Source organism: Nanorana parkeri, unplaced genomic scaffold (genome assembly GCF_000935625.1).
Source record: "Nanorana parkeri isolate BGI_ZX_2015 unplaced genomic scaffold, ASM93562v1 scaffold32, whole genome shotgun sequence".
NCBI lineage: Eukaryota > Metazoa > Chordata > Amphibia > Anura > Dicroglossidae > Nanorana > Nanorana parkeri.
The window spans coordinates 1,718,067-1,743,623 of NW_017306300.1; the positions used below are offsets into that span (position 1 = coordinate 1,718,067).

Genomic DNA, 25,557 nt, shown 5'->3' on the forward strand with positions numbered 1-25,557 from the left:
TCTCCAACACATTTTAAATTGTTGGCCATCAAAAGATCACAGTACCCCACCCACAGATATAGCCAATTAAAGTAAAAAAGCTGTAGTCTTATATTCTCTTCCACTCAAACATAAATCTTTTATTATCTTTAAAAAAGGCGATATTGCATAGCAAACAGTGAAGACTACCATTATCCCCAATCCATTATACTTTTCATAATTATTTCCTCATGTGCATTCTACAACAAATATTTTTCTTAGTTACATCCACTTTAACCTACTTTTCTGTTTTATAAGTCATCCCCCAACCTATCAGTGATTTATACACCTTTTTTAAACCGTTTTTTAAGATAATCATTTTCAACATATACATTTTACAGTGGATACCCCCCTTAGTCATAGCAATCATACATTTCTATGACATACATCATTTAACTTCATGTCATCATAAATGATCATTTTCCCCCATCATAAATCACATTTTTCACATAGTAGTTTCATATACTTACATCTACAGTATGAAGAGAAAGGGAAAAAAAGGGGGAGAAACCCCACAACTCTCCAAGTGAAAATATCCACAAATAAATATTTACCCTTTTCCACGTTTTCACATGCAATAACATTTATCTATTATTACTTTAACCCCCATATTTGTATATAGATATTGAGAAGAAAAAAATAAAAAGAGGGAGGGTGGCTTACTACCACTGAAGTTAACATATTTTTTCCCCTCCATACTAACATGATGGTTAAGCAGGAAAAGAGATGAAAAGGGGAAGAGAGAAATAAAAGTAACAACACATCATATAGTTCAATTCTTATTATTCTTCCTCCACTTTCCATTTTTTCCCTTTAGCTTCTAGGGCCTTTAAGGAGCTCTATCTCAATGATGATCCATAAGTCTGTTGTGGGACCTGCAAGGTTTTCCCAGGGTAGCCCAGTCTCCCTTCAGAATTGCCCTCCATGAGTCTCAGTGATTCCGTTTATGTCCTTGCTGCCTCCATGGTGGAGGGCAATTGTTGCTTATCATTATAGGTAAAACAAAGCTTAATGGAAAACCCCACTTGTATCTAATCTGATGGCTTTGGAAAGCTGCCACAAAAGGTTTAAAGCTCCTTTTTTTCTGAATAGCAGTTGGAATTAAGTCCTGAAATAACTGATAATTATAATCTTTATACATTAACACTTCCTTTTCTCGTGTTCTCTGAAGCAAACTTTCTTTGGTATTAAAGAAGTGGAATTTTATAAAAATATCTTGTGGGAGCCCTCTGGCTTCCGCCGTGACAAGGCCCCATGGGCTCTATCCATCTCTAATTGTTGTTTAGGTCAGTTTGGAGCTATCTCTTGAAACCTAGCCATCACAGTAGCATGAACATCCATGTCTGATTCTGGGACCTCTCTAATTCTTAGTTTAGAACATCTTGCCCAGTTTTCTACTTTGTCAATGTTGTCATGCAACTCTGCAATGTCAAATTTCAATAACTCAATCTCGTCTTCATGTCCTCCCAAAACCGTAGTTTCATCCATTCTATGTTCCAGTAATGAAATTCTATTGCCCAGTTCTCATATCTCTTTAGTGAGCTGCTCTATTATTTCCTTAGTCACCCTATCTAGGACTTTTTGTAATATTGACTGAAATTTGTGTTATCCTGTGATTCTATATGGGACTGTATACCCTCTTGGAACGGCACCATATTGCCAAATTTAGGAGTTTCTATTACTGTACTCTCCATGGAACTACTAATATCGGTCTTAGATTGGGGGAGGGGGGGGGGTTGCAGCCCCCCCTTCATCTGCTGTGTGCCTTTTTTTTCTGAATAGTGTGCCCTCCCTGGTTATGTGAAAGATCAACTGAACAGAATCCAGAGAATATAAATCTCTACGGGGCACTATCTCAAATATAACAGCACCTTCGCCTCTGGAGAGTGAATTGCTACCAGGCATTCACAAATCAAATCCAGGGAAAGGCAATTCAAGAAAATAGCCATTCCTCTATAACAATGCTCTTTATCCCCTCTGTCTTTACTTACCTGAGTATTATGCTATCCCCCAGGCAGTCCCATAACAGATCCAGAGAGTGGCTACTTGCCCGAGACTCTGGTTCCAATATCACAGCGTTCTAAGTCCATTTTGCTTGTGCAGCGTTAACTACTATCTATCAGGCATTTACAGAGAGGCTCCAAAAAGTAACAATCTACAAGATTCTAAGCACCAGTATATCTCATACACTGAGTCCCATTTATCTTCACTTCCCCAAATCTTATTAGTGCTTCTCCAACAATCATAAAGCCAGTGCAGAAAGCAGCAGTCCACACAATCTGCAGACTTCAATGCCACAGAACTTTATATCCACTCTGCCATTACGTTAAAAGGAAATATTGCTGCTGGACAGTTCTCTCATGTTTTTACTGCTTACCCAGGAGCCATTACCTCTCCCCTGGGGCTGCTTCCTTAAGCATCCTCCTTGGCCAATCTGTTGCTGACCAATACTTCTGATTCCACTGACACCAGCTACACTCCTCCAATTATATAGAGCCTCACAGCTGCTTCTTCAAGTTCTCTCAGTACCGCCTGGCTTGCCTCCTCTCCTATGCCCATACTCCAGCATCAGCTCTGATGCCGGTATCCTTGCATAGGCAGCAGCCACATGTGGGATCTATTTGAGTGGGACTCCTTGTTTGTTCGTGTGTGGGAAGCAGAGCAGCGTCAGCAGATCATGCCGCTACTTCTGCACATGCGCTCCAGTGCATGTCTGTTTTAATATGCAATTTATGTTATACATTAATGGGAATGTATTGTTTTAGGCAAGTAACAACAATATCAGCTCTAAGATCATGTTTGTTTGTTTATTGTCCTTTTGTTTATCGTGCTATAGTCTTTATCCAAATCAGTGCCAGAAATAGATAAGAAACAATGCCGTTGCACATTACATTGTTTGTTTGAATTTAGTGTTATAAAATGACAGCTGTAGCTGCATGCGAATATCAATGCCATCATAAAAACATGTCTGTAGCAATCATGCAAAGTAGTTAAACATAAAGGGCAAGCCAACAAACCACATAATTGCCAGAATATTCCAGGTCACAGAAACTCAATACATAAAACCTGTTACAGTTCACCTCATGCACAATTAAATGTGAAATGCTTCCTAGTTTCTCAAAGAGAAATGGAAACAAGGTTGTGAAGTGACCTAAACAAACATTGGTACAATATCATGGCACTTTACATGTTGTTCTTTCAGAGTATCATTTACAAAGACATATGCATTTTAAATAGGTGATGATGGTTGTCTTACATTGCTAATATTTCACCTTCGTTCAATTTAGTGAGTGCTGGATCAAGGTCCTAGAGGTATTATTAACCCCTTAGTGACACAGCTTCAGAAATGTTTTTGTTTCTGTGGAGTGGAGCAATGTTGCCATTTTTGCTATGTTTATTTTTAGCCATAATTTCCATATTCCTAATGCATTAGACCTTCACATGTTATATACCCTTTTTTAAAGGACAAAATGGGCTATAATTTGATGTGACATATGCATATATCAATTCTTATTTGTTTTATAAAAAATACAAAAATGAAAAAAAACTAAACATTTTTAACAGCTTTAGCAATAATAATGTGTACATAATTAGCTTAGATAAAAGAAAGTCATTCATAATAAATTATTTTATTTAATCTGATTTATAGGGCAATCATATGTCTGGGATTTCAGTTTATTTTGGGAGTTTTAGGTTACACTATATTTTCAATTTTTTGTTTTTTCATTTTATTACTTTTTTAAACTTTTGTCTTTATTTTTTAAACTGTAAAAATTTTATTTTCTAATTTTACATTAATTTTTTTTTGAACTAGGGGGCATTGGGGGATATTTTTTTTAATTTACAGGGGCTTTGATACTTAGTATCTCTAAGTAGAGTACAGTATTCTGCTGAGAGATACTTTGTATCAGTTTGTAAACACACTAGCCGGCACCAGCTGCACACATCACAGTCAGCTGCTGCCAGCTGTGTAACTGTCACGGCTCTGCGATCACAGCGATCAGCTCTCACTGTGATCACAAAACTGTGACCACCTAATCTGCTGTTGAGGGTCTGCTTCGGACCACGAGGGACTCGTCAACAGCAATAGCTCAATAACTGCTGGCTCCTTCACGGACAGGCACTCATTGTACCATTGACTGAATTATCCCATCACTGGTCGTTAACGAACTGAACGATTGTGACGGGATAATTCAGTTATTGGTCAGGAAGTGGTTAAAGTGGCTAAACTTGGAAAGACCTAAAGCATTATAACAGTGATAAAGGGAAACTATCATTGTGTATGGCAAGTGTGTAATCTCTGTGGAAGACCAGGATCTAAATTGCAAAAGATTCCACAGGTGGAAAATTCTGATTTGCTGAGGCACAGACTTTAAAGGAAACACATGTAGGTTCAAAGAAATAGCTTGGTTGGAACCCCATTGAATCTATCCAGAAAAAAAATGTAAACAACCTTTGCAAAGGACTGTTCGCACCAGTGTTATGTAAACAGTTAGTCAAAGCAACATTAATCATTTGCTGTGCCTGCAAATGCAAAGTGCATTTATTTGTATACTTACACAGACACCATGTTTGAAAATTTAATTGTATATTAAATGAATTAAACAAATGACAGCTCTATTTATAACCCCCCAAACTACTACAATAAAAAAGGAATACAAAGTTGTATATTATACAGTTATCTGTATATGGTTTGCAACATATTTTATCCTTAATTTCAAGAAAACTTTATTTAAAAGTTTGTTTTAGAAATACAATACCAAGTAATATAATAACATAATGAACCAAAGTTAATCGGAAACTTACTCCATCAGGCTGGCCATCTGAAGCTGTAACTATCAAAATGTAACGGTCTGTACTTTCCCTGTCTAGAGATTTTGCCAAGATTAAGAATCCAGAGCTAAATAAAAAACATAAAATGTAATTGTTAGTGACAAGCATATACTTTAACATGGAATGTGTAGAGATTTTAAATATTTTTTCCTTATTTACTATGTTCAGAAATAGGTTTAGCAGGTGGAGCTCTAGACTACTTAAACCCTTTTTTTTACTTTGCTACCTTCCTTTGACTGGTCTGTGTTAAAATAAACCTCAAGGCAGAAAATAAATTACACATCCAGATTTACAGGTCAGAGGAGGGACCCCCTCCTCCTCTTCTCTAAATATATGGCCATGTCTGTGCTTTTAAGGTGTCAATCAGTACTGGCTTTTAACTTTGCGAAATCAGTGTTGTGGGTGCACCATATATTCACTTTAAAAAAAATAAAGGTTGTACACAAGTAGTAAAATATAACATAAAACATTTGCTTATAAACTTGCCTATACAGTATAAAGAAATATAAATATAAATACAACCCATTATAGTTTCACATTAAATTAATTATTTTGAATCTGATATAGCAATCATAATCAGGAATCACATAATACATTATTCTCTTTTAAAGGGTATACAGTTCAGTCAAGTATGAATATTTTGCATTTAAAGTGCTTCTATGGCTCTGTGTTAAAGTAAAAATTAATCAGGACTCTTTGGTGGTGTTGGTCTGTCCTACTGTTCCTGCGCTCCTCACCCTTCCATTGGTGGCTGAGTGTCATGTGGCCAACAGGGGGGCATGCAGAGCAGGAAAGGCAGGACATTACAGTAACCAGAAAGAGCTATGGCCTCTTTTTTACACCAATGTTTTCATTTTCCCTGGCCTAGATACATGGCTATACTGGCAATTCAAGTTATTTAGTCAGGCAGAGTAGCCAGGTGCAGAATATAACTTTGAAAACTGAAAATTAGATCATCAGCAAATCAATGCATGTCTGAAGCTGGTATGGCTACAGGCACATACCGTGTATGTGATACTACGGACACCTCCCAGCGCCTGAATGCAGTGTTACTATTTTTGTATAGTTCTTAGTTTACCTTACAAATCTACAAATACACTTCAAAAAAGACAACTTAATTTGGCTGTAATTGCAATATTTTACAGATAACACTAGCAACTCTGATTGAATTTGCAAATTGCCTGAAGCTCAGTCAAAAATATTTTTGATATATGAATTACCAATTTTCAAAAATTGTTTAAACTTTATAAATATAATTTTGACAAGCTAGATGAAAAAAAAAACTGATGTTATTGCTTATAGCTCAATTTAATAAGTACCAATGCTGTATATATGCTGATATACTGCATTTTTATAAATGGCCACAAAGTAATTTGCACTGAACAGAAAGTATACAGATGCAATGTGGTTTATTTAATAAAAGCAAATAGGCTGTTCACTTTGAAAGGGTATTTTTAGTTTGCATTTTAATTTTCTCTTAGCGTAGTGAATGAGATGAAGCTCTGCTAACTTCCATCATCCAATCATGTGCAAGCAAAAATATTTTTTTTTACATTTTCCTTGCAAGTCTGATTGGTTGTTCATTGCAAAGTACATTTTTACCACATTTCCCTAACAAAGTGAATACGCTTTTGCTTTTGGTAAGTCAAATAATGACATGTAAACTAGGAAAATATAAAACTAAGCTTGTACATATTACTAAAAGAGCAACTTTTATTACCATATTTCTGTAACTGTATTTTAGTTGGTTATTAAAGCAAATTGTAAAGCAATGTGCTTACAGCTTTCCCAGCTTAAGTAAAAAAAAAATCTTAATGGCCTTAATGCACTACAGAAACCTTTCCCCTTGTACATGTCTTGCTGGTGTGGCTACCTTTTACATGCAGGTCTGAGGCCTTACAAGAACTAACGTGAATTTCTCATATGCTACAATAATTCATATTGAACATATAGGTTAGCCCACAAGTTGTTTTTCTTCTATTTTTAATTACATGGAGTGTCTTACCTTACTGTCAGATTAAAAACTTTCTGAGGGTCTCCATTTTGTATTAAATATGTAATAGGATCTCCTTCTCTGTCTGTAGCCTTTGAAAAAAGAAAGCATAGGCATATTCATTGTAAAATAAAACATAATTCCTCGTTAGTTACAAGTACAGTAAATAACTAGTCACATAATTATGAAAATAACTTTAACTAAAATAGCTTATTTCACCCCCATATAATCTGCTCCCCTGTACTTTGAACCCTGGGGACATGTAACATGAGTCAGTGCGCTGTGCTCATTCCTGCTATAGAGAATCTACCAATTCCAGCACTTCTCCACTCAGTGTGCTCTGCATAATGATAAGTGACATTCTGGGGCAGCAAAGGAGTGGAGACAAGAGCCAAGTCAGGCACTCCTAAAGCTTAGGCTTCTCACATCTGTGACTGTTGTAACCATGGTCCCTACTAGTAACCATTGTGAACTGTTGCCCCTAAAGGTGTCACCATAATGAGTTGAGTTATAGCCACCTATTAACCTGAATGTGCTGCCTAATGCACCAGAACACACCAAAGAAGGTGCATAGAGCATTCCTGCAATTTAAGATTAAAGGTATTTGTAATGTATTAAATATATCATTTTCCTGGCACTTGACAAATCAGCATTTACCTATTAGGGCAAAGCAAAAAAAATGCAATTTTAGTTTTATATTAATATTTCTAGGATTGAGCATTTCAAAAAGTCTGTCACATATGGACTACATTTATCATGTGTCTTGCAACATCATTTTTCTTTTTGTATTAGGAATAATGGCCAAAAAAGAAAACAAAATAAAAATAATAACATTTTGTATAAAAATAGGAAATACATACAAACAAGAACATTAATAACTTTTCTGCATTATAGCAGCAAAATGTGTCAAAAATCTTGATTTGTTCTTTATTGTTCTTTCATCATTTTTAGTCAGGCATTTCAATGCCTTTAAAATGAGCACCTTTTCTTTAACCCTTTCGCTGCCAAGGACGTATGGCATACGGACCTACAAAAGTGCTTCCAGCTGGCCAGGTCAGTATGCCATACGGACCTGGCATTTACAGTTCTACTATAAGCTGATGGTCGCTTTAGCGACCATCAGCTTATAGTAGAACTGTTCAGCAGACTGTCCCCTTTAAATTAATAGCTGTCATCAGCGGCTCACAAGCCGCTGATGACCGCTATTATCAAAAATACCGGGGGCCCCCCCCGCCGGCACCGCCGCTGCCGGCCGCCGGCATCTGGAGTCTCTCATCCCTCCCTGGAGCCATCCCAGGGAGGGATGAGGGACTCCATGGATCCCCACTGCTTGTAGGGTCTGTGGCAGCGGGGATCCATTAAAAAATCACCGTCGGGGGGGTCCCGGGAACGAGCGGCGGCTGGCCGCAATTCAGGATGGCTGAGCGTCTTCTGTTCTGAGCCGCTGCCATCCTGTCAGTTTTTGGATGACAGCGGCTCTGTGTAGTGTGGCCGAGTGGGGGATCGTTAAATATCAATTATTAAAAAATAAATAGAAAATGTAAAAAAAATAAAAATAAAAAAATAAAAAAATGTGTACAAACAAATAAAAAAAAATCACAACCACTCCCTCCCCCCATATAGCATACACATATAGAGGTGTACGCCATGCACATGCGCTGCAGTGCGTTGTTAGAACGCATCACAGTGCATGGTTTTTTTAAATGTATTTTGTTCCTCAGTTAGGAAAAAATTGCAGAAAATTCAAAAATGGCTTGGCCAGCTGATTTGAAAAATGTTCCGGAGGGCTTGGCAGCGAAAGGGTTAAAACTATTCTTATTGCAAAATAAACATGTGACAGACACAGCATGCATTCTGCCATAATTAGCTTGTCCTAACAAATAAAATAAATGGTGGCAGTTGCTTAGCTCATATAAGCTGCAGTTGTGGTAAGTGCATTTTGTATTAAAGGCTATATTCATCAAAAGTTTTGGATGGATATAGTAAAAAATGTATAATACTTTAGTGGTTATTTGTGTATAAAAAGACAGGTACACAGCAGGTGGTCCTTAGGGATCACAACTGCACTGAAGAGAAGAACTGAGATTGCTGAATCATGGTACGGAGGGAAACCCAGGAGATTTAGTGCATTGTTAGTGTAAATGTGCTAGTTTTGTACTTATTGAGTGTCTGAAACTTTCCTATATGCATCAATCATGGTGCACATCCCAGTTATTTACATAGTACAATGCCATGCACTTTTCCTGACCCATTGACTAGAAGCTGTAAGATTTGTACAAAATAATTCACCACACCTCCTTGGACCTATCCATTTTGACACTATCTGTGTGGTAGTTCTCCTTGTATTTCCATTGGTTGTATCAAAGTACCCCAGATAAGCAATACTCAATTTGACTATTATTTTGTATTTGTTTAAACACTTTTTAGTACATTAAAAACAACAAGATCATGTTAACAGTATATGATAAAAATATTAAACATGCACATTATCTGGCACAGATAATATAAAGGGTTTTTGGTTAAAATACACCTAATATTCAATTAGTGGTATAGCCAATACCTGAAGATTTAAAAGATTAGCACCTATACGCATGGCTTCACTGATTTCCAGGTTGTACATCAATTGTGGAAAGCGTGGAGGACTCTGGTTGTTTGGTGGGAGTACTTCAATATAAACAGTGGTGATGGAACTCCTGAAAAAAACAAAACATTGCAGACAGAATCTAAGTAAGGGAAAAAGTACTCAGGCTTTAAAGCTGGCCATACACCAGTATATTTCTGAATGATATTTCGTAAGCAAAATCTTTCTTTACCACCCGATAATCCATCAGACACATGACGAATGTCGATCAAATTTTTTTGATTTACATTTGATTTTGGAATGATTGGAGTTTCCTAAATAAAAACCACATTCACTGTTAGAATTTCTTTCAATTGAGAACAGTTTTCCAGCCATTAAAATCAAATTGTTACAAAGGGTGTTATGTTGCAAAACACCTAGACGTGTTGCCAATGGAGTGGTACATCACAAGGCCTTTTTCATTGTCCTTTTTTCTAAGGTCTCATGCACATGGATGCATGGGCACCTTACATGTGAAATATGGGCACATTTCTCCACCTGGAAAGCAACAGGTGCTGAGTAACGCTGTCCATAGACATTAATGGCTGTACATGACTGTACTGCAGGTATACACTGTTACTTTTGTAAACTCATGTATGTGTATGAGTGTATGCCTCAAACACAGTCAGCACTTGGGGAATATGTATGTACTCATGGCTGAGTTTAAAAAAGTATATACCCACCATACAGCCACATATAGCTATTGACATCTATGGGTGACAGTATGCAGCACCTATGGTTTCCTAAGTTTGGAAATACTCCCAAACATAATGTGTATGCCCCCCCCCCAATGTGCATAAGGGCTAACTGTAAGAAATCCTATAATGCAAATGTACTGCACTGTATGACTGGCCAGGTCAGGAAGAAATGAAAATCAGTTCTCAGCAGAATTACATTTTAACAAGAAAGGCCGAAATCTCATTACCTGTCATTCTTGGTGATATTGTAAATACCATGTCCTTGAAAAAAGTTGTATGTAAAGCCAAAACTTTATTGTACTTTCTTGGATACTGTAAGCAATGATTAAGACCCCTGTCATGTTTTTCTGTCTGTGTCCCATCAGGGAGCTTCAATCTCACTATTGGTCCTGCTGACAAATTTCTCCAGTACATACAGAGATCGGAATTTCAAAATCTTTGAGCTGACATAAGAACAGTCAGAGAGGGGAAGTCTTCTTATGGAAACACATGTTCTGTTGTCAGCTGCCTAAGAAGCTATATCCCCTTGCTTAGGACAGTTATTCTCTTAATCTCTGTTGTGTCTCTGGGACAGGAAGATGGGACAAAGACAGGAAAAAAACACCTGACCAGGGTCTTAACCATTCCATACTAAATCAAAACCGTTTGTGTTACTATGTAGCTTTTAGAATTAGAGTGCTCAATATTTATACGTACCTTCTTTGAGCAGGAGGGGCATTATCAGATGCCTTTACTGTCAGAGCATATGACTCCCCAACTGTCAATGTGACTCCTGGACTAATAGTTATGACACCAGTCTTGTTATGAATGACAAACTTCCCCTGAGCTCCAGCTAGGATTTCATATGTGATCTGCCCATTAGTTCCTTCATCTGCATCCACAGCTGTGAGCTGCAAATAAAACATCAAAGGAAATAACCATCAGCTCACAGATTTAATTTTTAAATGACAATTTGATTTTCTTTAAACTGAATTGTTTGATATCAATGTTACTTTACTAAAAGAAAGACAATCTGTGCAGTTAAAGAAAAATGTATATATATAAATTAACATTTTAATGTATTGCTGCATAAAACAACAGTTAAGCACTCTCCGTGATACTTTTGCCAAGTTATAACATGTGGGAAAAAAAGCATTACCAGCAGTACTTAACTGTATTGCTGCAAGTGTACAAATAAAGATATAATCACTGTAGGCATTGCTGCAAATAATGAAGCTTCAATTCTATTGGCACATTATATGGCTACATGTTGTCTTTGAAATAGTACTTATTCAGTTTACTGCAATATCAACATTTACAGTTTTTTGTGCTATGTGCAACCATCTGGAAAAATCAAAATAACAAAGCTTCCATCAGCAGCAGGTAGCTGACATTATTAGCTAACAGCACATAACTGCAGCTGCATATAGTTTCAACTTTGTTTTACCAAGAAAATCTTGATACTGATATGCAAATAGTAACTTGCTGGAAATTGCTATTTGCGTATGAATAGGTATGACCCTCTGTTTCCCACATTTAAATGCCTAGGCCTGCTGATAGAGAGCAAAGACATCTGGCTTTGTATTGTATAATAGTGTGCGTGTGTGTCAGTGGGATGTAGGGGGCTAATACCCTCTGTCAGGAAACAGTGACAGAGGGAGAATTTCAGCTTATGTTACCAGCTACTATTTTTGTGTTTGTAATTTTGCTTTGGCCACAATTTTGGTTTAACCATTTCACAGCCAGAGCCATTTTTGCATATGTTAAAATTTGATTTTAAGGCCAGAGGATTAACCCCACACATTTATATTATATATTTCCTATAAAATGGTGGCTGTTGCAATTTTTTATGTCACATGATATTAGCGCTACTGTTAAACCTAGATTTCCAGTAAAAATACACTAAAGTTAATATGAATGCACATAAGCACAAATGTATTACCCACTTTCTTGTAAAATAGAAAAGATGAGAAAGGTTGCGGTGAGTAAATAGATACCAAAAATGTCAAGCTGAAAAATTCCATGTGCCCGAGAAATCATAAAAGAATACTGTACCCAAAATTGACTATAGGCGATGCATTAAAACCTTTTACAAGTCTATCATTTAGAGTTAACAATGAATACTGACCTCAGAAGCATTGTCTCACTTAAGATTGTACAGCAATATCTAACCTGTGATGCAATTATAATTGTTGTATGTAGGCGCACTCAATATGTATTTGCATTATTATGTGTGTGTATGCGGGGGGTGGGGGACTTTAAAAAGTTGGGTGGTTTACATTTATTTTATTCAACGTTAAACTTTGTTTTACCTAACTTTATTGCTATCACATATGGGGCTCACAAGGTTTAGTGTTGACAGGTTTTCTTAAAGGAGAATCAAGGGTTAATGAATGACCACTAAGGAACTGGGAATGACAAATTCATCATTGCTTCTGGGATCATTCAGCAGGGAGGAGATCAATGAAAGGATGTTTGGTGGTCTCCCTCCCCTGTCTCAGTTGACTTCTGTCATGTCAGCCCTAGGCCTGCAGGAGGGGCACCAAAGCTCAGGATACACGGTGGGGTGGTGGGGAGGGTGCACTGGTGGCAACCTGTGGAATTACCTTCAGTGTAGAGCAAAAAGTCACCTTTATAATGCTATAGTAGCTGGCAGTCTGTTTACAGGGTCCTGCTGCTGCCAACGTATGGGATACATTGCCGGCAGCAAAAGGGTTAAAGGTCAAGTAAACAATTCTTATTATTATGTGCAATATGTTTGCTGTATTATGGTAATTAGATTTTTACATTACATGTTTTTTCTTTTAGTGTATCTCACTTTTTCACATTTGCCAAAGCAAAGCAAAACCTGATCATCAACAAGGCAACCTAGACTGGAACTTAAGGGCCGGTGGAAGTCCAGGGGGCCCAAGGTACAAACATTATGCTACTGCATTAAACCAGGGGAATTACACAATTGTCAAAGCTGCACACACGCCTGTCACTTCAAAAGGGAAGATATGCTTGTAGACATTTGGTGCTTGATGGAAAAGGTCGTGCCAGTACAGATATTGTAAATGGAAGAGGCTTCATTATAACTACTCCAGTCCAATGTCAATCCATAATATGCTACGTTGTCTAGGGTCCCATTCTACCTTAATTAATTTTTTGAAGTGATGGAGAGAACTGCTCTTCATCAACATCATGTTAGGAAAATTCATACATCTTTATTGATTGTCACTTTCAGTAGCCACATGCATTCTGCACTCCCTAAGTCCCCACAATTTTGTTAAGAGTCTGCCATCTTTTGAGTAAGGTATGTAAGGGCAGCGAAAGCTAAAATGGCAATTGTTCTTCATAAGCAATGGGGAAATACATTCCAAGCTTATATAGTGATCTCTGCCATAGGGCATTGCACTCAATGTGCCCATTATTCACCAAAAGGTTGGACTTGATGGACTAATGTCTTTATTCAACCTCAAATACTATGTAACTATGTAACTATGTAAGTTGAACTGAGAAATAGTTAAAAAATTATTTTCAAAGCAAAATGTGCTGATGTCTGATGAAACAAGAAAGTGTTCTATAAAGAAGAGATGTGTTCTACAGGAAATATAGTCCAAAAGTGCCATAATCCAGGGTAAAATATAATAGAAATATGTAAAACTTTCTTTTATTGACTTTACCACTGTCAGCCAAAAAGGGTCCCACCACACACTTCACTTTGCTTTGGAATGAAACTGAGGCATTTATTTCTCAGCCCATCTTGATAAAGAATGGGCAGGTAACATCTGCATTCAGTCAGATACCTGAAGGTAGCCTTATAGGCCTAACCAATACTTTCAGGTCCTCGTAGAAAACCAATAACAATCAAACTGGTAAATCTCTGGGAGGTGTTGGTTTTGCGAAGAGGTATGTTGTTTTCTGATCTGGGGAGAAGATTTTCAGTAAACAGTGTTTTTTTTTTATCCTAAAGATTTAATGCACCAGATGGTAAGTCTCAGCAGAGGGGATCTGGGCGGTCTATACCTAATAGATGTACAAGGATGGGTTTGATATCTCTTTATATGTGGCAACTACAGTGAGTTTTTCTAATTCTGTCTATTTTTATATAATTTCAATTCTACCAAACTAGCATTTAGTACCACATTCTCAGAAATAATTACACCATAAACATGCATTAATTTTGAGCAAGGATTATTTATAATAGATGGAACAGTACATGTGAGAACTTTATGTAATTTGGTAGCTGTGGATTCAATATATTCAGTGAATTATTGAAATTTCAGTTCAACCTCTCTAACATTATTAGAGGTTACTCTGTACTGTTATTTCAACACTTCAGTCAGTACTGGATCTAACATGTAGTTATTGCTGTTCCATTTTCTCTGTTCTTAATACTTCAGGTCATAGCAATGCTGAACTCTGTTATCATTCTTTGGAATATATTTAAAATGCTACAGGAATTATTTATTTCTCGGTAAAACGAATGTGCCAGATGAAGATAATATATTTCAACACATTTTATAAAAATACAAATAATTTAGGTTACTGCAAAACATTGAATAAAAATAGCATTACAATAAATACATTCCAAAAGATTCACATGTCTATCATCTTTTGTGCTGCAGTAGTAGAAGTGCATAATATCTCTCTTGAAACTCTTCTTGGATTTAAAAGAGATCCAATGAACCTAAAATACAGGTTGGTTTTATAAAACAGCTACAGTCCACAGTTCAAATCATCAGAGCTGTACTGTTAAAATACAGTTAAAATGTTTTATGACATTTATTACTCGTAAAATAGTGTCTGTTTAACTGTATACCTCTACATCATTATTTCCTGGCATTTACTGCTTTGTGTGCTAATATAAGCTAGCAATAATGTTTTGTTTGCCATGCTTTGTCCAGATAAGTTGCATGTTCTTGCATGTTGTATACATAAGAGTTAAGTGGACCATATGTATCAAAGTGCCATCATAAAGTATTCTGCTTTACATCCCACAAGCACCATTTAAATTATGTTTACATCAGGAACACAAGACCTGGGGCATGAGTTACCTGCCTCAAAAAACAATTTGGTGGAAGATCTGCAGATCTGTTCAGCAAACACTATTGTTTTTACATGGGTGTTCAGTCAGTGACATACTGTCACTATAGTGTGGTCACTGTAAAGCTATGGGTTGCACTGTCTGCGGTTTTTCAATGACTTTTGTATTGTTATCTGCAGGTTCTCACTCAGCCCTGTTCTTTAGTTGGAAACCAGCAACAAAAAGGCTGAAAGCACTCTGGTACTTTCTTTGGAAATTGATGGGTTACTCTTCTTTACTCACAGTAACTTTTCAATAGTGTTTCTTAAAACTATAATCCCCATAAAGCCAATGAGCTGCAAGGGGTATATTGGTTCACAAAGCACTACACCCAAGGGGTTTATAAAGACACACAAACTACTAGATGGCAGAGGGATATAAGCATAAAAATCTTGCTTCCATTTGGATTCTTTAAGGTTGTTGCCAAATCCAAACACCCCTTAGTTGCTAAACCTTCTGTTACTGATTTTAGATACCCTTGCTGACTCAACTCTCTGAAAAACAATCTATTTTCAATACTAGTAACAGGGAGGCAATAAGCCATCCTCTGTAATCAAGGGAGCAGAATTGGTGTACTTAACTGTTTTTCAAATAGGTAAACAATGAACAACCAATCCTGAAATCAATGTTCTCATTCATTTCAATATACTGTATATCTTCTCTAAGAAATCCCTGGAACTTTGAATGTATGGGTAATGGTAATACACATTATTGGACTATAATTTAAGATGCACTGAAAGCATATGTAACAGTACTTTACCTTTTCATGCTGCTTCTTTGGCAGATATGCTGCTAAATTATCAAAGTAAGTGAGACATCTGTCCCACTTGTGGGAGCTAATAATATGCTTTTATGTGCTGGTTAGATGTTAAATTAGCACATTATACAAGGATCCACTTCTTTTTAACATGTTTTTACTGCACTGCCATTTAAAGCCATCACTCCTTTCATGAAATAAAGACAATGCAGTCCATCAGGTAAAGATTGATGAACACTATTAACAGCTTGCTAGCAGGGTGACTAAAATACAAGATAGCAGGAAATAAAATGCTAACAACGGGCAATCCCCACCAGCAATTATTACTTAAAGTATATGTCAGGGCAGAAAAAACATACTCAGTACATCTCTGCTAGGCATGCACAGATACTTTTCGAGTACCAGTGCAGATACTTGGCATTTTCATGAGAACTACCAGGGTTGCAGCGGGGACCTGGCTCTGGCGCTCCACCACTGTCCTGAAATCATTAGTCTGTATTGTTTTAGAAAAACTGTCACATGACAATAAACAAAAATGTATCAGTACTTGTACTTGTAAGTACTCGGCAAGTACCAGCACTCGTACTCGCAAAACTGGTATCTGTGCATCCCTTTATTTATAAAAACAAAATTGTACATTAAAACAGAGATGTACAAATCCCAGGAGCTCTGTGTGCTCCTTACAAGTGACAGTTGCCTCCTAACTTTTGAATTTTTCTCTAGTCTCAAAAGTATCAGTATATGTACTCGTACTTGTACCGAGTACTGTACTTGGTATCTGTGCAACCCTAATCTCTGCAATTCATGCACATTTCCCCATGTTTATCCCATTAAAATGCTGCAAGTACCAAAAAAGCTGTTGATCTGTTAGAAAACCAATGTGCCTCTAATTTTCTATTTGAGCTAACAACACATTGCCTTTACTGCTCTGAACTCCTACGCAGTGTTGTCAGCCAAGCCTGCCAGACTACAGAACTCTTCTATTCTGGCTCCTCTGTGTCTCTCTTCACATGCATAGTCCTGAGAGACTACCCACACACTGCACACAGGAAAAGGGCTCTTGAGAGATGTAGTTCTGAGGGTGTGCCTACATCAATAGAAATTGAGCTCCAACAAACTACCCTGCAACATTTGTAAAAGCTCCATTATAACATCACAGTGAATAATAAAATCGGTCTCTCACTACAGGAACAAGGTAAAAGAAGATATGAAAACTGAAACACTATCTAGAGGAGAAGAGGAAGATTTAGAGTCATGCCTATACAAATCCTTTGACAGGACTTTAAAAAATAAATAAATAAAGAAGTTCTATTTAACAGCAACCAATCAGATTTCTCCACTATATTCAGCTTGTTTAAAACTCAAAATAAAATTAAATGCCCTTATAATTATATTATATATATCTAACCTATGATCTATTTCATTCATATATTATGTATATAAAGATATTTGGAACTGCTTGGATACCACATAGGAAGCAAACACAAATGATCACTAGCCATTAGAGATCAGCCACTTCACACAACTGGCACTATTAATGACCATTCTAAATATGCCAGTTACCACAAGAAATTGTATACACTTGCTTAGTTAGGAAAGCACTGTAATTTATGCCAACTTCAGAAAAATTCAAAGTAAGTGATAAAACAAAGTATATGTCAACCCTCATGCTAAACTTTTCATATTTGCTCTCTTTTGGTCTGTTAATATACAGTTGAAAGCTTTTTGTTTTATCTGCTCGGTCACTATTATGTGCTGCACATTTTCCTGAAATGTGCAGCACATAGTTACCTGTGGTCTAATGGCTATTCTTTTCTTCAGAAATGTAAGAAATTCAAAACATTCATATAAAAACACTTATTATTATAATTTAGCAGAGAAATATTGCCTTTCTTTCAGATCCCCTATTTACAAATAACAGTATATAGGGTGCAAGGTTGCAAAGAAGAGAGCAAATAAATTTGATACATAGAACAATAGATTTATCACAAAGCAGTGTGCATGTTGTAACTAATATTTTTTAATAACAAGTCAAGGTTAAAGAAGCCTATAATGCATGAATATGTATTAGAAAATAATTTATTCTTGAGGACAAACTTAAAAGGAATGCAAACTGATACTTACAGAAGCTTCAGTGTAATTCTATGTATACCCCACGGGACTTATACTAATTCAAATCTGTTGTTTCTTGGAAAGGGTGAGCAGTATATTAACCCTGCTTGCCAGTGTTGGAATCTTTATTTTACTCTTCAAAAAATTATTATATTTAGGAAGGGATTCTAAGTGCAAAGCTTGGCAACATTTTTCCCCCTAGATCTATACTAATATGTATGTATAAATAGATGTCCTATCTTCAGAACATACAGAAAAATGACAAAATTATACTGCTAAGGTATATTATAGTCTAATATAAAAGGCACATTGGCCGACAAGTTCTGCCACCTGCTCATAATGGAAATATTGCTTGTTTAAAATATTGTTTCTTGTCTTGTATATGTATATTTGTAAATATTATTTATTAGCCAGGGGGACCCTTCTCTTTAAAGGAGAACTATGGGGTCAGTGTTTTTCCTCATAGTTCTCCTTAGGGTAACGGGAGGACACAAACTAGCGTCCTCCCGTTACCCTAAGCTCAGTATACCGCGAGCTACAGCTGGCGGTATACTGAGACGCCGCAGCCTGAGCGGATCCCAACGTAGATGACGGGATCCGCCCAGCTGCGTGAGTGACAGCTGGCTCTGCCTATCTAGAGGCAGAGCCAGCTGTACCCGCCCCCTCCCCCGTCCGTTCCGCCAGTAAGCGCTGGCAGATCGGAGGGGGAGAGGGGAATCCAGCCCCTCCTCCTGTCACGGCAGAGAGCCGTGACAGGATCGAGAGGCGAGCGAACCCGGTATGTGTTCGCTCACCTCCCGATCTATTGAGCCGACCTGTGACAGTCTCAATGTCACAGGTTGGCTAGAACTATGAGGTGAGTGAAAAGCACTCACCTCATAGTTCTCCTTTAAGTTAAAGAACCTTTACCTGAAAACAACTGAGTTTCCCTTAACATTATTCAGCAATCATTCTAACCCAACAGTACTACAAATTGCAACACTGCCCCAGTCAGCTTAGGCCAAATATGTATGTAGCAACAGTCCAGATATTCAAGACAATATTAACTACTTATAAGAAGCTTTAATTTATAGACTTGTGATGAGTCCAAAGCAACCATCATACTAAGCTTGCCAACTTTCAGCTTAGTCTCAGTTTGCTGCTCCCTGCACCCACCACATATTCAAAATATTTTACAGAGATTAATAGATCAGTCTAAAACTAAAATATAAAAACACATAGTAAAATACTTTAAAAAGCACATATAAAAAACTTTAGCTTATAGTATAGTATAATCATTAAAATGGACTTACACCATTATCATTTTTCTTTCAATAAAGTCCCTAGACTACAAATACTGATTAATGAAATGTTTCAGAATGCTAATGCTTATTAATCATAATTAAATAAACTATGTAAAAAAATGTAAATGTTGGTTCTGTGGGTGTTAATTAATTTTGTGGTTTAAGTTATCATAAGCTGAAATTGTGGCTTGTGTATAGAACAAAAAGTATCTTGTAGGTCATCAATAATAAACTGAAAAGAACATGAATACAGAAAAGCAAAATGTGATTTATCAAAAATAGTATCTGTCCTTTTTTCTGCCATTGTGTAACCACTTCCGTTATCATCAACAAAACCCAGATGTTTGGCAGTCTAGATCTTGAATAAGTTGTTTAGTGTATATCCTCAGGCTATTGTTAAAACGTGACTTTGTTGCATGTAAGCTGCTACTGTAGTTCTCTATGAGAACACAGAAGAAAATAAAAGTGAGAAATCTGTCTGCTGAAACCAGAGGTAATAGGAAGGGTTTTATGGAAACTGGAGCTACATAACTCAACTATCCATAGCAACATAATACATTCTAACTCTTTACTTTTTTAGTACACAGCAAAAAATGTTCACATTATATAATTTATTTTGTAAACAAAATAATATAAACATAAAGAAAAATGTCTTGCCAATATGTTTCCTCTTTTTGAGTGCTCCTATATTTATACTCTTAATTATTACCTATCTCAGTAAGGTACCTTAAAGTGTGCACAAAGAGAAATACTGATTAAAAATAGAAAAACCACAAAAAAACACCCAAAAGGCCACATATGGGGGACTCCCAATGATGAGCACACACCCTATCCTCCACTAATTGTTTATTACTTAAAGGAGAATTATGAGGCAAGTGATTTTCACTCAGCCTCATAATCTGAGCCAACCTGTGAGAATTAAACTGTCACAGGTCGGCTCAGCAGATCGGGAAGTCAGTGAAGACATACCATTGCTCGCTTACTTCTCTATCTATCCGTGCAGAGAGCCATGACTGTCACTCACGGCTCCTTGCAGGGATTCCCCCCTCCCCTGTCCGATCCTCCAGCGCTGAATGGCGGAACACATGGGGGAGGGGGTGGGTACAGCTGGCTCTGCCTCTAGATAGGCAGAGCCAGCTGTCACTCACGCAGCTGGGTGGATCCAGACAGCATTGTCGGGATCCGCTCCTGCTGCGGCGTCTCAGTATACTGCGAGCCATAGCTCGTGGTATACTGAGCTTTGTTTGATGGGAGGACGCTAGTTTGTGTCCTCCCATTACCCTTAGGAGAACTATGGGGAAAAGCACTGACCTCATAGTTCTCCTTTAAGCATTCAGAACAGGCCTCAATTGAGCTACTTCTTCTATTGCATTACTATATTGAATGCAGCTATTCCATAAGCCAAAAAACTGGAGATGCCTATCATGTAATTTTGCCCTCAATTCCTCCTTATCTTGCAGGTGGTACATTTCCTCCATTAATTCTTGCAAGGTAGGAGGGTTTGATGATTTACAGTGAAGTGGGACACAGCAAAGTATTTGGGTTAAGACCTTATTGGCGGATTGAGCAATAACCTGTTTTGCAATTGTCTATTTTTTTAATCAATTGCTCCAACATAAACCAGATTTAACAGCATCTCGCAAAAATGCTCGGAAGTTTATAAGAGTAATTAGTGATACGGAAATAATATAGATTTGACAGGTTCATCAAAATATCCTTCTACATAAAAATCCTTTCATTATGAGGACTGAACAAGCATCTCTCAGATAGAATTGGAAGGCTATCCAGTGTGCAGCTATCTGTGCTAGACTTTCCAGCAGTTTACTGTCTTTGTGCCCACTGCACCTGTAATCCCTGACAGCCATCTGCAAATGTTTTGCATACATTTGTGCCTAATTTGTTATTATAATTTATACGTATTTCTATTTACAACTGTCACAAATATCAGGACAATATATTTTATATTGGCTCAGGGCCACTTCTGTCCTCCTGAGAGGTATTTATGAAATCTATTAAGTATGGTTTTATAAATCTGTCTTTTTATACATCTGTCTTAAATAATATAGCCACACTTTTCTCTCTCACTATTTCTTTGGGTTCCTTAGTTCAGAAATGTCCTCACTCTATTTTAAATATATGTAAACTTCATATACATCACTCTCTAGCAACTCTCCATCTTCATACTGATTGGCTACATGTTAATTTTAAGACCTTTAAGCATTTTTGATGTTCTCACTGTACACAATGAAACATATGTTCTGTTTTTGCCTTTACTAAAATCTGCAAATTATGTTTCTTCTACTCTGTAGTCCTCACTCCCAACACCTCAGTTTGAGAAATAATTGCTGCAGAAGAAATAGCACATGCTGTGCTACAGATTGTTAGCCAGGGTTCTGAAACAGAAGTATCACAATATGTCAAAATGCAATTTCGTTATTTTAATTTTGACATTCTACTGTAAAAGTATTTACTCACACATTATGGAAATCGATGGTCTACATACAGCAAAGAAGCCTGGTTTTGGTAGACTAAATCGGCATATTCAATAAAACAGTGCAAAAATCAATGACAGTATGCACGGTGTAGGACCCACACTAATAATAAGTGATCTGCATCAAACTGAAATTTGGTTGTTTTGTGTTAACTACATTTTAAGCATATGTAAGCCCTAATAATTATTTTCTCTTATTTGCTCTTTTTTGGTTTGCTAAATATACCTTTAAAAGGCATTTTGTTATATCTGTTCGATTAGTTCATATAAATATATGGTGATTCTGCCCAAAAAATTGTGAGCCTGTAACTTCCTGTGCAAATTTCAAAAGGTGTTACCAGCCATACCCAGTCCACATACTCAAGAACACCTCCCCCATGTTATTGAGATGAGAAGAGTCAAAGTGTTCTCTAATTCTTAAATTAGGAGCACACAGCCGAGAATGACAACCCTGCTCTCTACAGATACAGTACAGTGAATAAGGGTTGTCTCTAAAGCACAGGAATGGTATCTCAGGGAGGATTGCCAAGTAAAAAACAAAGTAAAAATGCCTGAACAAATAAAAAATATACAGCCAGAACCTCAATGGACTGATAAGCTGCAATATGCAGTATTATATTTTTGATTCCTGGGTTTAAAAACAACAAAACAAAACAACTAAGACATAAATAATTATATTTTCAATATTCAGTACATTAGTTTATTTAATGAAGCATGATGGCATGGTGAAAAAGTATGCTTTCTTTGCAGTGCTGGGGTCCTGGATTCTGTTGCTACATCAAAGTCATACTTTCTGTACAGAGTTGCAGGTTCTGTTTGTGTGTGTTTTCTTGACAGTTCAAATATACAATGAAAGGTTGTTATTGCCCACTGAAAGTTGTCACTGTGTTTTTGTGTGCCTCCTTATAACTGTGAGTGAGACACTGGAATTTCCTTCATGGGCAGGGATGAAAACAAATGGATTAATCTGAAAAGCACTATGAAATATGTAGATTTTATATATGTTAAAATAAAATAAAGAGCAATGTTGACAATAACAACCATCCAAAAGGCAATTATCTTTAAGTGTTCTGTCTACTTTAATAAAAAGTATAACCTGATTTTCTGTTATGGGCTACTGTCAATGTCCCCAGTCTCTGCCCTTCCCAGTATTCAGTGTTGTACGTTAATTGAGGCGCCTGCCACCTCAGTCAGCCACCCATCCCCTGCTCGTAAGGCACATTGTGGTTCAATGCAGACAGCATTTCCTTTTACCTTCTGCTGGCCAAAGAGGAAAAGATAATAGCCAGAGAGCCAATAGGGAAGAAGCATCTGTGGCTTTATTCACTGAACATACAGATGATTCTGCCCAATGTAATCAAATGTACAGTATGTCTATTGTACAGGAGACAGTGGCAGTTTTATAGTCATGTATTTTATATATTATGTGTTACAGTTGTATATACTGCAATATGTGAAGTCACACATAAGATAAGGGTGAACTCTAGACTATGAAAAAGGGGGGAACTTTGGTGAGTAATGTAAAGGGGAACTCTGGGGACTGTAATGTAAGGGGGAACTCTGATGAAGGGGGGGACTCTGAACACTGAGTTATCCCTTACATCAGGGTCCCAAGTGTCTCCGGTCACATCAATGTCTGTTGTAAGGAGTGATTCTGATGCACGTAGGGACACTGATCTAAGGGGTAGACCCTGGGGACTATGAAGTAAAGGAGGAGCTCTGGAGACTCTGATGTGAGGGGCGACTTTGATGTAAAGCAGGACTCTGGGGACTCTGATGCAAGTTTGACTTGCAATTTTGAGTTGATATTATGGTAACGTTATCTAAAATATGGGTGTTTATTTTTGAGAAGGTGGTGCAGTTTCAGTGCCTGCCATAGTCGCTATTTTCTGTAGATATGCCTCTGCTTAGTGTTCATTGTGTTATTTCATATGTCAGTTTTGCAATGCTTCTGTTAGAGCTTGTCTGTATAATGTAACTAGTACCCAGTCTGAAAAATTGTTGGGATCAAATCTTTTATAGTGCAGGTCACCTAGATACTGTATAGTGTTCATTCAGTCTATGCAGACACATAAACCACCACTGAGGGAGAATAATGCAGGCAATAAGATCTGTAACCATGTACCAACCTGATGGTGGGATACAATTCTTGGGCAATAACAGGGCCATTTAAAGGTATCCCTAGGAGGTGATACCTCGCTAAACGTAACCGTTATTATTATTCCCATACCTTGACTCTGACCCTAATCTTAACCTAACACTAACTTTCCTAACTAACTAACCAACCTTCACACTAACTCTGAACTTAAATATTCTTGACCCTTGCAGTGGGGCTGCCCCATGCACTGCAAGGGTTAAGTGCTTGTTTTTTCGTCTAGAAACAAAAGTAATAAAGATTTACTCACCTGAATCTCACAGCCAGCTGGCTGTTAGACCAGTCCCTACAGCATGCTTCCTACTTCACTCCAGTGATGAAATGTCCCTTGGTGTCCTCACGTCCTATACACTGTATAAGACATGATGACTCAAAGGACCTTAAACTGCTGGAGCAGAGGAGGAGAGGGGCTTCAAGAACCGTTCTAACAGCCAGCTGAATGTGAGGTTTAGGTGAGTGAATTTTTGTTATTTCCATCCCTAGATGAAAACGAGCACTTAACTCTTACAGTGCTGGGGCAGCCCCACTGCAAGGGTTAAGAATATGTGTACCTGCAGTTCTTCTTTAACCCCTAAACACATACATTATAAAGTTAATAACAATTTGTATGTATACTATTTTATACTTTACATAACACATATTTAAGGAAAAGTATAGTAACAGCATTTATCTTACCTAAAAATAGAAGACAATGGAAAGAAAGTGACAGTAATTTCTGATGAAAGCTTGGAAAACACAGGCAACTGTGTCTCAGATATAATTGCTGAAGCAAATTTGCCAAATTCTATGAATGGTGGTGTCAACTCATCAGGCAGCCAGGAATGACAGTCACTGGCATAGATTACAATGTTTGTTTCATCATGAGATACATAAAAACTCAGTAAATCAGTAAATCCTTGGCAAAAACATAAATATTTTTATGTGACAGAGACTGTAATAATGAGATTATTGGAAGGATTAGGTGAGTGTTAAGATGAAAGGCTTCTACATACTCAAGTTTTTAAGAACAGGTCTGTTGCAATAACACATAACAGTCAATCAGATTTCAGCTTTTATAAATTTAGTGCAAGTGAATGATTTCATTTTGTTTGGTTTCCTTTAAATTACAACACTTTGAGCATTTACCTTTGCCTTATTACATAAGTGCCTAAACATGTTTTACTTTCCACAGATATAAAATGACATATGGAGTTTAGAAACCATAAAAATTACATTATCATATTTTCTGCTTATGTGCTATAGTATAAACTTGTTTGTGCACCCCAATAGCATGCGTGTATCATATACAATTATCTCAATATAGAAGTCAATATTTAATTAGCTATGCTATCATTGCATCAACATCATGGTTGGCTGCTCATCCTTGGAACTGCTAAACCATCTTTGTTACATAATACATGGCTCCTATGATTTATTAATTACTATAATTTATTAATTCCATTGCCTAGAATGAATCAGACACAGGCCACTAAAATATGGCTCAATACATGCAAGTGGAACAACTACTCAACTTCACTTGCTAACCAAATAAGTGAATAAACGTACTGATA

At 37.1% G+C, this 25,557-nt stretch overlaps 1 protein-coding gene across 1 annotated transcript in view; it reads right to left on the reverse strand.

The window, feature by feature from the left end:
- PCDH15 (protocadherin related 15) overlaps window positions 1–25,557 on the reverse strand; it is a 553,205-nt gene that overhangs the window by 356,067 nt on the left and 171,581 nt on the right. Inside the window, exons 10-13 of the mRNA XM_018568452.1 lie at window positions 10,859–11,052; window positions 9,405–9,537; window positions 6,857–6,936; window positions 4,825–4,918 (exon numbers count right to left, since the gene is read on the reverse strand). Of these exons, the coding sequence (XP_018423954.1) occupies window positions 4,825–4,918; window positions 6,857–6,936; window positions 9,405–9,537; window positions 10,859–11,052 (501 nt within the window). The remainder of the gene's footprint in view (window positions 1–4,824; window positions 4,919–6,856; window positions 6,937–9,404; window positions 9,538–10,858; window positions 11,053–25,557) is intronic.